Genomic DNA, 13,674 nt, shown 5'->3' on the forward strand with positions numbered 1-13,674 from the left:
AAGCAGGTTGGAGAAATGTTGCCGAAGTTAGAGGGAAGCAGGTGTTTCTCGTTCTACCAAAAATCCACGTGGTAGTCCATTGCACAGCATCAAAAAGGCTGTTGATCTTAACAGAATAGAAGAGCTGAAGTCAAAAGTATCTGAGGAAACATAGTGAAAGCATTGTTAACAAAAATAGAAAGAGCAGTTCTGTGCTTTAAAGGACCTTTTACTGATTGTCAGAGAAGTTGGATTTAGCATAGAAGCTATAGTGCGTGTGGGGACACTAACATACAGGTAATGAAGGAAGAGAGAAATTGGTTCTTTGAAGAAAATGGTGGAAAAGCATTTATACTCCTTCTTGTGCTTTATTGTGCTAAGTAATAACAAAGTGTATTTGTAAGTTGAGAAAGTGCTTTTAGAAGCCCCTAATGACATACAGCAATGCGTCTTGTGGTGATGTGGGAGGTTGTGGTGTTGAGTGTTGAAGCAAAGGTCTGGTTTTGCAAAGTAGGTGGTTTAAAATTTTTAAATATTTCTGTAATGAGTAAGTTCTTGAGTTTATATTTAGAAATTAGTAGTATTCTGGCAGATTTGGAAGAACATGCCTGCTTTGGTAAGATATCAGAATCACTAGCAGCTATTAGCATAGGAGGCCACAGGTCCCACGTAGAGCTCCCAGACTTTTTCTTTTTTGTTAACACGTTCAGCTTCCTAGTTTCTTACGGACATCGGCTTTGTTAATTCTATAATATTACTTTATCCACATTATTTGTGAATGATCTAAAAACGAGAAACTGGTAAACTGATTTCTTACACGTCTATTAGATAATAAATTGGATAAGAAATATACCAATAACAGTGGTTTAGGACTTAGGTAAACATTCTCATATTTCATTTGGGATGTTTTGCTGATGATAGGGAGCCACAGCACTGTTCTGAGAAAGTCTCAAGGAAAAAGATCATGCCTACTTAACTCCTAGGTCATCTTGATGATTTTTACTGAATTCTGAACTGTGTTTTTATATTTAAATGATAAATTATTAAATATGTTTTTCTCTTTTATAAGGGGAACGGCCATTTCAGTGTACATTATGTGAAAAGGCTTTTAACCAGAAGAGCGCTCTTCAAGTCCATATGAAAAAGCACACGGGAGAGAGGCCTTATAAATGTGATTACTGTGCAATGGGATTTACACAGAAAAGCAATATGAAACTGCACATGAAACGGGCTCATGGTTACACTGGTATGTAGCATAATGGTAGTAACAGTGAGTGCGGAAAGCCATATGCTCTACTAGGAAAGCACAAAACGCTTCCCGTAAGTTACTGAGGAATTAGGTACAAAGACCAGAGTTGTATGTTCAACTACTACCTCATCAGCCCAAAAAGCAGGTTGAAACAGAGGTTGGTTACTGCTTATGGTTCCTCGTTTTTTGTGTGGAGCTCTGTAGTACAGAAATAGAAAGCTCAAAACTATTACAGGAGAACAATCTATTATATTAGATAGCTTTTTTAATTTTCAAAGAGCATCTAATGAATTTACAGAATCTGAAGTAGTTTTGTAATACCCTTCCCAGCATGATTCCTTTATTCCCATGTGCTTTGTTTGCATTTTTCTTACACGATACATCAAATCATGCTCACCTGTCTTTTTCTCTTGTGCTTTGGTAGGTCCTGTACAAGAGCCTGCTAGTCATCAGGAACAAGAGGGGGAAGATATTAGTCGTGCTCTGAATTTAGAAGAAGTGGTACAAGAATCTTCAACTGAATGGCAAAGTATAGGCAATGTTTTTCGATGACACCTTAAAATGTGAAAGCTAAAAATGTTTCTGGGACTCGAATTTCTCTAAACAAGTTTTCAAAAAAGTAGAAGGTGGATTTTTACAGTTAAACCTTCAAGCATTGAAAATATTAACAATAGAATAATATATTATAGTTTTTTTAATTATTTACAAAAATTACTTAAAAGAAGCATTCTTTTTTTAAGCTCGTAGAAGAATATTGGGAAACCATCATTTAATCTGTGCTAAGTTGTCTGTGAATCAATGAACTCAGGTAATACTGTATACAGTTTCATCTTCTAATTCACAGCCAGTATATCTATTTGAAAAATAAACTGGAACTTTATATCAGAGTAGAATGATTCCCATTTTTAAAGGAGGTGAAGAATAACTTGGTGGGAAAACCATGAAACTGTTGGTCAGCTTTCTTTTTTGTGTTCAATTAAATAATTGAGGTTGGATACAAAATGTCACAGAGTAGGTGCATGCAGTATAAAATAGTTTTTGCTTTGGTTGGGTTTTTTTTTGTTTTCCTTTTTTTTTTTTTTTACAAGGCAGAGGAAAACGCTGTATTTCTGTTTTAGGCTTTTCTTAGTATGTTTTGAGAGTTTGTTGAAAAAAATAATATGCCATGAGCTTCTGGCTTTTTTTGAGTTAAACTCTCGAGAGGGAGCATGTTCATTTCCATTCCAACCGCAGAGGCAGTTAGTTGTTAGTTTTTACAGTAAAAGTCTGAGGCTTTAAACTTGGCAATAATTATTTAAAGAGAATCCGAGCTAGAAGAGGTTGCAATGAAAGCCTCTTCTTTTATGTTTGCTGTATTGGATCAGCAGGTACATATCTCAGTGTCTGTGGAAAACACAGCCATATACTAAATCTGGGAAGTAAGCATACAATTTTGTGTTAGCAGTGAGCAAGTTAGATGCACGCTAGGTCACCTATATTACACAGTATTCCCCAGTGCTGTAAAGTTACCATTTCAAATCTGTAAATTCCTCATTATTTTCTTTGTGAGTTTTGGGAATATGTTACTTTTATTTGTTGTTGTTTAAGTCATTGTTTCAGCAAAACTACCTAGTTAACTAAGTAATGCGTTGAAAGGTGCCACTTCCTAAGTATATTCATAACAGAGAAACACTGGAGTAAAAACATACAGTCATCTTTTAGACATTCCAAAGACAGAAGCCCTTTTCTTATTTTTACCTTGTTCTTTTGAATTTTATTTATATGTTACATATATATAGATATATATATGTGTGTGCTTGTATGTATATATATATATTTAAAGTTATATGAGCCTCTGTGTGGCTGATCAGTATATTTTGTAAATACTAATCCCAGTTGCAGGAAGTTAATCTTTTTGGTTTGCCGCGAGTACTTCTAGATCGGTGGTGGATTTGTTGTACCATATAATATAGAGCTGGGTTTTAATTTTACCTTCTGAATGATAATTGCGCTCAGATCCAAAAAAAACCAAACCCTTTTCTGTAAATATTGTCTATACTTTGTCTATGATGCAAACTAGTTATTTCAGATTGTTGAAGCAAGAAATCACTGTTGGTTTTTGATAGGGCATCTCTTAATTCTTTTGTTAACTCTTTGGCATATGTATATAAGTAATATAGTTGGTGACATGAAAATAACCCTTTTGTTATGTGGAATATTTAATTCAAAAACATGTTAAATAATATTACTTTTTTCCAAATTCTGTTTCGTGTGGTTTTTTTTTTAAGCATTTGATTTCTGGATTCTAGGAACGTCTAAAAACTCCATTAACCAGAAGTGTGTGTTTCAATATTATACGTAAAGGATGTTTGTGAAGGTCTTCTAGCAGTGCCTTTCCTTCCAGGCAGCCTCTTAGTGTTTCAGCGATTTAAGAAAGATGTATTTTACAGTTGTGTGAAGGCATACTGGCACCGTGGCATAGCTCCCTGTTTAGCTGTAATAATACAGTAAAATGTGCTGTGTTGCAGGTACCACGTATAAAACCCTTCCCCTGTTCTTTCAGAGAATGCAGTGTAAATGCACAGCAAAGTTTGTTGGAGTTGGTTTGCTGCGTAGGGGATGACACTTTCCAGAGGTTGCCAGATCCAGTTTGACAGAGGATGATTTATAGCTAGTCACATCCCGATGCAAATTCATCCTTCGTAATGGGAACGTGATTCCTGAATGCTTGAAAGCGTTTGGTCTGCTCTAGCTGTGATTGCTTTGCCAGTATGTAAAAACTGGTAGTGGTTCACACTTGGTGAGCATGTCCTCAAAGCAGATCTCCTGAGTAAAAAGATGCCCTTTTTAAATGGTCACTTCTCAAAGTGTTATGTCTTGGTTAGAGGCAATGAGTGGGTGTTGTAAGTCTTGGAAGTGTTACATAAGCAGTGTGAGTTATGGAGTCAGCTGACGTTTTTCCTGAATTCAGTTTGCTACTCCTCCAGCACATGGAGTCCTGTCAGTCACAGTAAATAGACTTTTAAAAAACTTTCTGGTAACATGGTATTTGATTTGCTTCCCTGCGTCTTCCTCCCCCATGAATTTGAAGGATTCACTTTTGAGCATCCTGACATAGCGTGTTTCATAGCCCAGGTTCCTTGGTAGGATTGAGTTGGAGGTTTTCAAAGCAGTGCATCTGTTGATGTTCAGTACAAATACAGACGCTGTAACCAATATGTTGATATTTTCAAAAGCAATGTTGCAGTAGATGCGGTTTTTTGGGAAGCAGAAAGAAGTCTCTGTTCTAAGGCCTGTTTGAAGAGTCACATTGTATATAGTGGGTAAGTGAATAGTGCTTAGGAATGCCTCTGTTCTTCCTGGTTTGATGCAGCAGTAAACTTACACTAGCCTCAGGCTTTTTGGCTTGTGTCTGCTCAAGTGTTTCTTCTGGTTTATGTCCATTCCTTCAGTAAAAGAAATGGCACACTCCTAGTACTGGTTGTGCATTCTTCTTTCAGGAAAAATCCTTTGCTTACAAATCAAATGGCTGTTTAAACTGCTGTTTTTCAGCACAACTGCTAGTGGGGGAGTAAACGAATAGATTTCAGTCTAAGTTTTAATCTCTTTAGAGAGACTTGTGTTGGTAAAATAATGTTTTAAAGTACTGTACCTTTTTCTTCCATAGGAAGTAAATCCAAAAAAGCTACTTCTAGCCTCTGGAAAAGATGACTGACGGCAAAGCAGAGTGGTAAAGGCAAGGAAGAAGCTTTGGATAAGTTCTGTAGTTCTATAGTGCAGTATTTTTAAAGATGTATTTTTCTTTTTTTTTTACCTTAAATATTATTTCCCATTTTCGAAGGCTGCTTTAAAACGCAACTTGATTTTCACATACCCTGTTCAAAGAAGATACTTTGTGCTATGTTTGTTTGTGAAGGGGGAGGATTTCATTGCCTGCACATAGGTATCTTATGCCTTGCAGTATCCTCCTGGCCTTCAGCTGCCACTCCATAAAGACACTGGCCTCCCATAAATCCTGTGTCATATTGTCAGCCTTGTGGGCTCTGCTGATTCCCCAGCAATGTCACTAGAAGCATGTGTGCAGGCAACTGGGTCCTGCGTCCCGAAGTGTCATTTTCTAGTGTCTGAACATTATTTGTAAATTGTGAAAAAACGCACAGAACTTCACATATGCGATCTTCTCTGTCGTAAAAGACAAAACTGGTCCAAGTTTCATTTCAAGTTGATTACTTTATTTCAATAATGAATATTTTTAAAAGCTGTGTTCCTATAAGAACAATACGGATTTGAATTAAATCAACTATTACATTGCAGAGTATACATCTGAATGAAGCTACAATAGAAAAATACACATAGCAACCAATGTAGGTAATAGAAGATGTAATATCTGTGTGTACGCTTAATAATTTTGGTGGTTTTGTTTTCTTTAGTCTCTATGTATTTTCTATCCTCTCATCTTTCCTTGCTTCATATTAATGGACACCGATTTAAACCTACAATAGGTTTAGATGTGAAATGCAATTAACGTACATATTTATAGGTAACATTTACTGGGCACTTACTAGGAACGCATTAGGAATATGAGAAGCATTAACTGTAGTCTAAAACGTGTAGGCTAAAACTAAAAAAAATGAAACAATTAATCATACACTTAGATGACAGCTTGAAGAAATGGTAAATTTAAGTAATAAAACAGTGCAATTCAGAAGAGCCTTTTACTTCCCTAAGTGTGGTTGGAAATACCATTGCCACAGATTTGTTTTAGTAATTTGTGGACAATTAATATCTAAATCTAACTCAGCTATAATGTGTTTCTATAAGGCAACTACAGTACAACAGTTAAATGTTCACAGTAGTTTACTATGAGTTTGCTTTGGTGTGCTGTCTTTAATAGGCATCCAGATGTTACTCAGGCAAAAGATGAGCCGACCAAATAAAACACTGCTGCAATACCAAGAGAAAGATCTGAAATTCTAACGCGAGATGTGCAGGACTATCTGAGATACCAGTACTGAAGGGCTCTCTTTCAGAAATTAGACTTATTTGTTCATATCTTTATTTACTTGTACTGCAAAGTTAATGCTGTTACAGCAGAGTTTGGAGCACCAGTGACGTCCAGTGGTCGCTTGTGCAATCTTAGATGTTTCTTCTCTGGGAATATCCCTTGTTTCTTAACATTAGTCTAACTCAAATTTGAAATCCTCTTTCTCTCCCTCATCTGCTCTTAGTTCTAATGGTTTGGATGCGGTAGCAATTCGTGGTATGGAAAGAATTTCATTGTTACTATTGCTTCGCATCGTATTGATTCTACAACATCTGCCCCCTCCCACACTTCACATACCTTGAACTCCCAATGTTTGGTAAACCTTTCCATGACTGCCTAATCCTGTTATGAAAATAAATTATTCTGTGAGTGAGAGAAGGAAGATTAAAAAAAAAAAAAAACAACACCAAATCAAAAAAAGTATTTGGATAAACAGTCCTTACAACTTCTGCACATGGTGGATTTTTTTTTTTTTTTTACCCGCAGTGTCTCAGAAATTCATTAACAGCAGTGCTCAGTAGCCAAGACATTAGCTCTTTATTTGTACTTCTGATGTTCACTAAAACGAAACCAGCAGACTTGAGCTCAGATTAGGTGCTTGGGAGAAATAATGAAGTCCAGCATACAGTTAGGGCATCCTGAAGAAGAATGAGTAAAGTCAGAGATCTTGTTACTTCACGTAAAATAAGGAAAACATCTAGTAAAGCTACTTCTTGTGTTCCTTTCATTCAACTGTTGGTCAGGGATTGCCAATAGAAGTTTGTGTAATCTACTGCATGCAGAACCTAGTTGGCATTAAATAATGGATTGCATCTATCTAGGTAATTGTTGCAGTTGTTATTCATTTTAAGGCAGTTACATTATGAAGCAGAGTACATGATCCTTGGATGGCATCTTAGAGCTTCAGCGCCTAGCAACTGGTGAACCAGACCGCGATCCAGGTCGGGACCCAGAGCCTCCCTGTGGCAGGAAGAAGAGAGTTACGTTAATTAAAAGGTATTCTATATTTGGGGCTATAAATTGAAAAACATTGATCTTTAGTACAACAAAATTTTAAATATTGTCAAAGAAAACAGCTTGCAGTGGCCTCTAGTATATTGCTGAATGTTATTGGAATTTTCACTGCAAAGAGATGACTGCTTTTCATATATTTTCACATAGGATTAATTTACTCTCGTTAAATCTCATAAAGGGCTAGGCAGTCTCTCATGAATTATTAGTAGGTGCATGTTCTTATTCAGGCCTTCCTAATGAAAGCAATTTATTTACTTGGACATCTTGGAAATTTTCATTTTTATGGCTACCCCTGAACTGTATGTATACTTCAAAACAAAACGAACCCCAAGAAAACAAACACCAAAACCAAAAACTGCAAACCTTGCATACAAGTTGTAATAGTCTCACATCTGAAAGAACTGAAATGTAAGAATTTATTCTGTAATATTTATTAGGGTAGATTGTTAATGTGATTATATCAACATCATTTTGTACGGAAAGCTCAGATGCAAATACGGGGCGGGGGGGGAAACTAAGAAAAGATAAAAGGCTGAAATGTGGCCTGTTTTTAGAAGAAATAAGAAAACATCAAACTAGGAAAAAAAAACCCTTGTGACAATTTGTAATTCTGCAGTTGAGAAAAGCCTTAGAGCAGTTTTATAGATTCAAGCTGAGATTTCAGCATTTCATTTTTGGAACTTAAGGTTAGGCTAACTGGGTATCTTTTCCTGCAGCTTTAGCAACTTTCTAGGTAAATCTTGAACGATACACTTATGACCATAAATGTGAGATGGTGTGGTAATTGTTACTGTAATTAGTTGATGACTGAACTGTTTACTTCAGAAAAATTAAGCATATATGCACTTTGGGATTTTGTTTTCTTTCTTTATACTCTTCTTCTCATCTTTTAGTGCTCCTTAGTTTTACTGAACTAGGAAGTTTCATGTAATCCATTAGGTAATTGTCTTTTTTTCTTTCAAAGTTACCTTAAAGAATGGTTAACTTTTGTATTGTAAAAGACTGTAAAACTATATAAAGAAATCGTTATTAATGCCTCCTGCTATAAACAATGGGCCTAAATCAAAAGGGGCGGAGTAAAACTCTTACCAGAGTTCCAAAGTTATAATGGCTTGGAAAAGGCTGTCTAAAAAGTAGAAGTGATATATGTGTATCATCATATATATATATGTATATAAATCTAAGCTAGAATAGTTGTGATGGTTATGTAAAGAAGAGAATGTTAACTTTTGGGAGAGGTTATTATCGGGTATTTTCAGATGTTCGAAAAAAGTTTTACAATGTCAGTATATAGCCATGGTATTCTTGATGTGTCTGAACTCCACTAAAAAGCTCCAAGTGCATGGTGTGAAAATTAGATTTAAAGCGTAAATGTTTGATTTCTACCTGGGCCTCTGAAGAGCTCATTCCTTCCCTTAAATTGCAACGTAAGGATTCTTACTACCTCCTTGGAGTTTGCAAGCTGTCACTTGGTGCTGCATATGTTTGAAAAACAGCTCTACCATGGAAGATACGTACCCTGAACCACATAAGAGTTAGAAAAATGTATTTTTGCTACAGGTGATGGTGCTGTTATGTAAGGGTAGTAAGAGTCTGAGATGATCAGCTCTGCTAAGGGGATCTCAGACCTCCTGTCTTGACGTTAAGATTACTGCTGATTCCATTCTTCATGTGCGAGTAGCATCCTAGATGATTTGTTACTCGTGAATGCTTCCCTACCTTTGAGGGAAAATACAGTCTTAGTTAAAGTCGCTGCCAGTGGACACGATGTGCTTTTCACATCTGTCTTTCCTGACATAGAACGTGAAAAATCCTCACGACTGACTTTTTTTCCCTGTTCTGTTTTCATTTATTCGCTGTGTTGGTGGGGCTGTGCGGTGACTCGAAACGGTAAACTGAACCGGCCTAAAGATAATCTGACTGAATGTTTATTTTTCATATGACACAGTTTTCTAGTTTGCCCGACGACGTGGTGTCGCGGCGCACTGTTCTGACATATTATAGGAGGCCTCCCACCTGGGAGCAGGGACTGTTCGAGTTGTTATTGCATCTCAACCAAATACGTGTCCCACACTGCCCTATACTACCGTTCTGCAGTTTATCGGTTTGCTTTCACTTTCACTGTTCTAAATAATTCAGCAGCAGCAGCACAGCAAGCTGTGTCACCTCATTCATCTTCTGTGTTCCAGGTCATTTGTGAGTTCAGTAACAACGCAGATCCTGGTGCGGGTCTTTGTGGGGCTTTGTGGACTTACCTTCTTTCCTGGTGGTAACTGACTGTGCATTTTTACCTCAGTTTCCTATCATGTAAGTAGTTATTAGGCCATGTGATAACCTTCTGTTTTATCGATGCAAATCTAGTTCCTTCAGAAGCTTTAAGGAAATGTGGTTGTTTCAAACATGGCAGGTTCTGAAGAGGTTTGAGGTTTGGCTTCTCTTTTTCCTGGACTCAAATTTTGTACTTAGAGTAAGTTCAGTTGTACTTTACCAGTTTAAAGATTTTGGAAAGAGTGCCCTGGCCCTCATGATAGGATCCCTTATGTCCCTTGTGAGCAGATTTATGCTCATAGAATTTTCCGCTTCCTCCATATCCTGGCTTGTGTCCTTCACCACCCTGCAAAGAAAGATTTTCATATATATTGCAAACTATCGCATTCAAATTATCACATGCGCATTGTAATCTTTGTTTGTGATCACTGAAATGTAATACTCAAATGGGATATTTAGAGGTGTTGGAATAAAATAATTTCTACGTAATAAACAAGGGTGAAGGAAAACGTTAGGAAATTCTGAATATACTCAAATCTGAGGGAAGCACCAATCTGTAAAAGAGGAATTAATAACCAAAAAATGGATACTCAGAAGGTTGAGCTGAATGACAAAACTTAAAATGTTTCAGTATCAGGAGCTCCAAGATGTCAAACACGTCAACTAATTTGTGTTCTTCTGATTGATAGTGAAAGAAATGCTTAATGGCTTGAATGCTTTAATATTTTGTCTTTAAAATGCAAGTAATTTACATGTCCATCTCATACAAAATCAAACCTGTGGTAGAGAAGTAGAATTTAATTAGTTGTGAGATAACTGCGGGAAGAACTGGTCTAATAACTGTTTAGGCAGATCACTTCTTACTGAAAGGGGTTGCAAGGAAAGGTGGGACAAAATGCTTGATTAGTGACAGCGTTAGGTTTGCGGACTTTACTGTATAAGAGCAACTGGAACTGTGGAATAAGCGCCCGTCTTGTCCCAGCCCTCCCTCCCATTTTTGCCTTTCCCAGGAAAAGAAAAATGCAGCAGATGAGTCTTCCAGGAGTCTTTAAGGGAAGAGAGCTTTGCCATGCAGTGGGTTTTGCTCCCTTCTTGCTAAAGCAAAAGAAATTATGGCTGCAAGGCTGTCAAGTTGCTGGATAAGAGCAAGCAACAAAGTTACCGTCTTAAAGTGGGAGGTGGGAGGAAAGTGGAACAGGAAATGCGAAATAGCAAAATTGAGACAAAACAAAATTATCACGTTGCTGCAGCAGCTTGAGGCAATGGAGCAAGATACGCTTTGGCCTGGTCAATAAAATGGCTGTTATTGAAAGCACGTTCATAACCTACCCAGCTAAATCTGGTGAGGGATAATCCTCTTCCCTGTACATGCAAGAAATAGAAACAATGACATGATGATCACTATGGAACATAGCATCTGGGTGGACCGTGCACAGATGATGATGAAAATGCAGTGAAAATAATGAAATACCGGCAAGACAGTGAGGCAGGAGTTGAAAACAACAATCTGTGCACAGTCATTCCATGAAACAAAACAAGCAAAATTCTGTATTATAATTACAAGAACTGGCTTCACTAGCCATGGTTTGTCAGTTTTATGTACTTTGGAAGCCAGCTGAGCTTAGTAAGTGTAAGGACAGTTCCTGGTGGATGAGGCTTGTTTGAAAGCATTACCTATTATTAGTTCCTTACATAAAGCAACCACAACATGAATATAAAAATCCCCGCGAGTGGCTTTAATTTCTCATCCAGCAAGTCAGGAAGTGCATGAGGAAGAGAACCATGGCTTTTCTGTCGTGCTCCCTTGCTTTAAATATTCCCAGTGATAACTCCAGATTTTAACTTAGTGCCATTAAAGGAAATGAATCAGGCTAGCAGTTGAATCGGTATAAATTAGCCCACAAAATATCTTGGACAATGCTTGAGCCCCTGAAAACGCTTACCTTTGCTTGCATTGGGGGAGGTGTACGGGGCGAGACCTAAAAGCCAACACAAAAAAGTTGTAAAACCAAGGCAAAAATAAAGGTAGGGAATCATCAAGCCTTTTGCGTACTCCCTATGAGTTAGTAGGATCAAGCGCTATCTAAGTAATTGCACTGAGAAACTCCTCTGTCTTAGGCTTTGCCTAGAACACATCAGAGTTTTGTCTCTTTTTAAACAGAAAACATTCCTTAATACTGCCAGTGCCGAAGACACAAGGACAAAACCTGTAAATGGCGAAGCTGTATAATTGTAATGGTGGTCGCTGAAATTTGACCACGCTGATGGGGCGTTCACCCACTTTTTCTTGTAGCGTTTCAGTATTGCTTGCGTTATCAGGTAGAAATTATTTTTGTGTCGAACGGGATGATGAGCTCAAAGGCACAGTACAATTTACAAGGCTCAAAATAATGGCTAACGACTGGGGAGTATTTGGTTACTGGTGGGTCCTGAAGAAAATACTTCATTTTAGTGCATAACAAGAGGAGAGGAGACTTACAATGTTCTTGAAGAAGTGGACTACGGGGTTGTCGTCACCAGGCCGGCCATGCTGAGATCTCTGGGGGATGGACCCTACGTGGTGGCTAGCCCTGGCTGCGTGTATATCCTGAAAGGCAGAATAGGCATATCGCCAAGTCAGCTGGGAAGGAAAGAGAATGGGCGACTCTATGAAGAGACGAGTCATTTTCACCAGGAATGAAAAGAAGAGAAAAAAGCCTTGGAAATCAACAGCGATTGCAACCGAAAGTTGTCTGTGCTGTGAAGGAACGATTTTTTTAATACAGTGGCAGATACAGAGTATGTACCTGGACGTCTGTTGTGCATATATATCTGGGTGTACACGTTATTAACGTTACAGCCCAGGGTGGAATTAAAGCTGTTATTGGAAAGTTCTGATAACAGAAACCTTGTCATTTTCCTTCTTTCAGAAGTAGGATTGTATAACGTAATTTTAGAAATGAAACCTGAAATGGAGAAAAACTTAAAATTACTTTAATGACTTAAAATGGGTCATTCTCCATGCGAGAGCAGGAATGGATCGCGTACCATTTCTCAGTTCCCAAAGCCTGCATAACACCGACGAACTGCAAGAGCAATGCTTTTTGGGGTTTTGGTTTGGTTTGGGGTGGGGTTTTTTTGTTTGTTTTTTAGAATAAGGGAATTGAATGAGACTGATGATACTTCCTATTTTTCAGTAGAGCTTCCTGAGCAATACAGAAGGAAGTCCAGTAAGCAAAGGTAAAATAAATAACAAGAATAACATATTGGGAAGGGTGAATACCTTGACTGGTACTTAGCGGATGATGCATCTGTTGCAGTGAAAACAGCGTCAAAAATTCGGTGTGGTTACTGCCATCTGGATGCAGCATGGCAAAGTTGAAAAAAGAACCGTTGCATACGACTGACCCACTCACTGACACCTGCCTGTCACTGCACACGTAGAGGCACAAGGCTTCATGTTCAGTGCCACAGATCTGAAGTGTGTTCAGTGGGAACAGAGAAGGTAGGAGAGAATGGAAACAGCAACAGTGTCGCAGCGGTTCTCTTAGTGTAATGAATTCCCGGAAAATACAGTGGTGTTATAAGCATCATGTGGATACTAAAAATTTTTCATTGGCTTCTGTCTCACTGTGGGTTTCTATTTCGTCTGTACTAGCTCACACAAGCGCTCCCCTAGTAGCACAAACTGAATGAACATTTGACTGAAGAACAGGGTGAATAGTTACTTAAAATATACTTTGCTTTCATCACGTATAGAAAAAGAGCGACCCACTTGTCAGGGAAAAAGCTCAGTCTGATTGTTGGAGCAAGAGTCCTGGCTCACGAACGGTTTGGTGGTGTTTGACAAATAAGTTTGTGTCTATAGCACAGACTTTCAAAGGTGTGAAGAGTCTTTCTGCACTTTGAGTGAAATCTCGTGACATCGGTAGCTTTCAGAGCGACCCAGGCTGCCTCCAGCTGTTACTACTGAAAAAGGCTGCACAAAGACTTACGTGTTCTAAGACTCTTGAATGAAAGGTCCCAGGAAACCATCCCGTGTTACTGCTCAAAGCTGCTTCCTGCCAGTTTTTGGGGTTTTTTTAAGTGATTGGCATCAGATCTTGTGATCCATCTATCTAAATCCATTTCAGTCGCATTATGTTGGATGATGCAAAATGAG

At 38.0% G+C, this 13,674-nt stretch overlaps 2 protein-coding genes across 9 annotated transcripts in view; one reads left to right on the forward strand and one right to left on the reverse strand.

Annotated features, from left to right (window-relative positions):
• ZNF236 (zinc finger protein 236) overlaps positions 1–3,467 on the forward strand; it is a 94,472-nt gene extending 91,005 nt beyond the window's left edge. For all 5 annotated transcript variants that reach the window (XM_064443127.1, XM_064443123.1, XM_064443124.1 and 2 more), the window contains exons 32-33: positions 1,049–1,225; positions 1,653–3,467. In XM_064443127.1, the coding sequence (XP_064299197.1) occupies positions 1,049–1,225; positions 1,653–1,780 (305 nt within the window). In that variant the 3' untranslated portion in view covers positions 1,781–3,467. The remainder of the gene's footprint in view (positions 1–1,048; positions 1,226–1,652) is intronic.
• A 1,950-nt stretch (positions 3,468–5,417) lies between these two features.
• MBP (myelin basic protein) overlaps positions 5,418–13,674 on the reverse strand; it is a 121,465-nt gene continuing 113,208 nt past the window's right edge. For all 4 annotated transcript variants that reach the window (XM_064443131.1, XM_064443132.1, XM_064443129.1 and 1 more), the window contains exons 5-9: positions 12,013–12,120; positions 11,477–11,512; positions 10,863–10,895; positions 9,754–9,879; positions 5,418–7,211 (exon numbers count right to left, since the gene is read on the reverse strand). In XM_064443131.1, the coding sequence (XP_064299201.1) occupies positions 7,155–7,211; positions 9,754–9,879; positions 10,863–10,895; positions 11,477–11,512; positions 12,013–12,120 (360 nt within the window). In that variant the 3' untranslated portion in view covers positions 5,418–7,154. The remainder of the gene's footprint in view (positions 7,212–9,753; positions 9,880–10,862; positions 10,896–11,476; positions 11,513–12,012; positions 12,121–13,674) is intronic.

The sequence above is a fragment of the Phalacrocorax carbo genome, chromosome 2, assembly GCF_963921805.1.
Source record: "Phalacrocorax carbo chromosome 2, bPhaCar2.1, whole genome shotgun sequence".
NCBI lineage: Eukaryota > Metazoa > Chordata > Aves > Suliformes > Phalacrocoracidae > Phalacrocorax > Phalacrocorax carbo.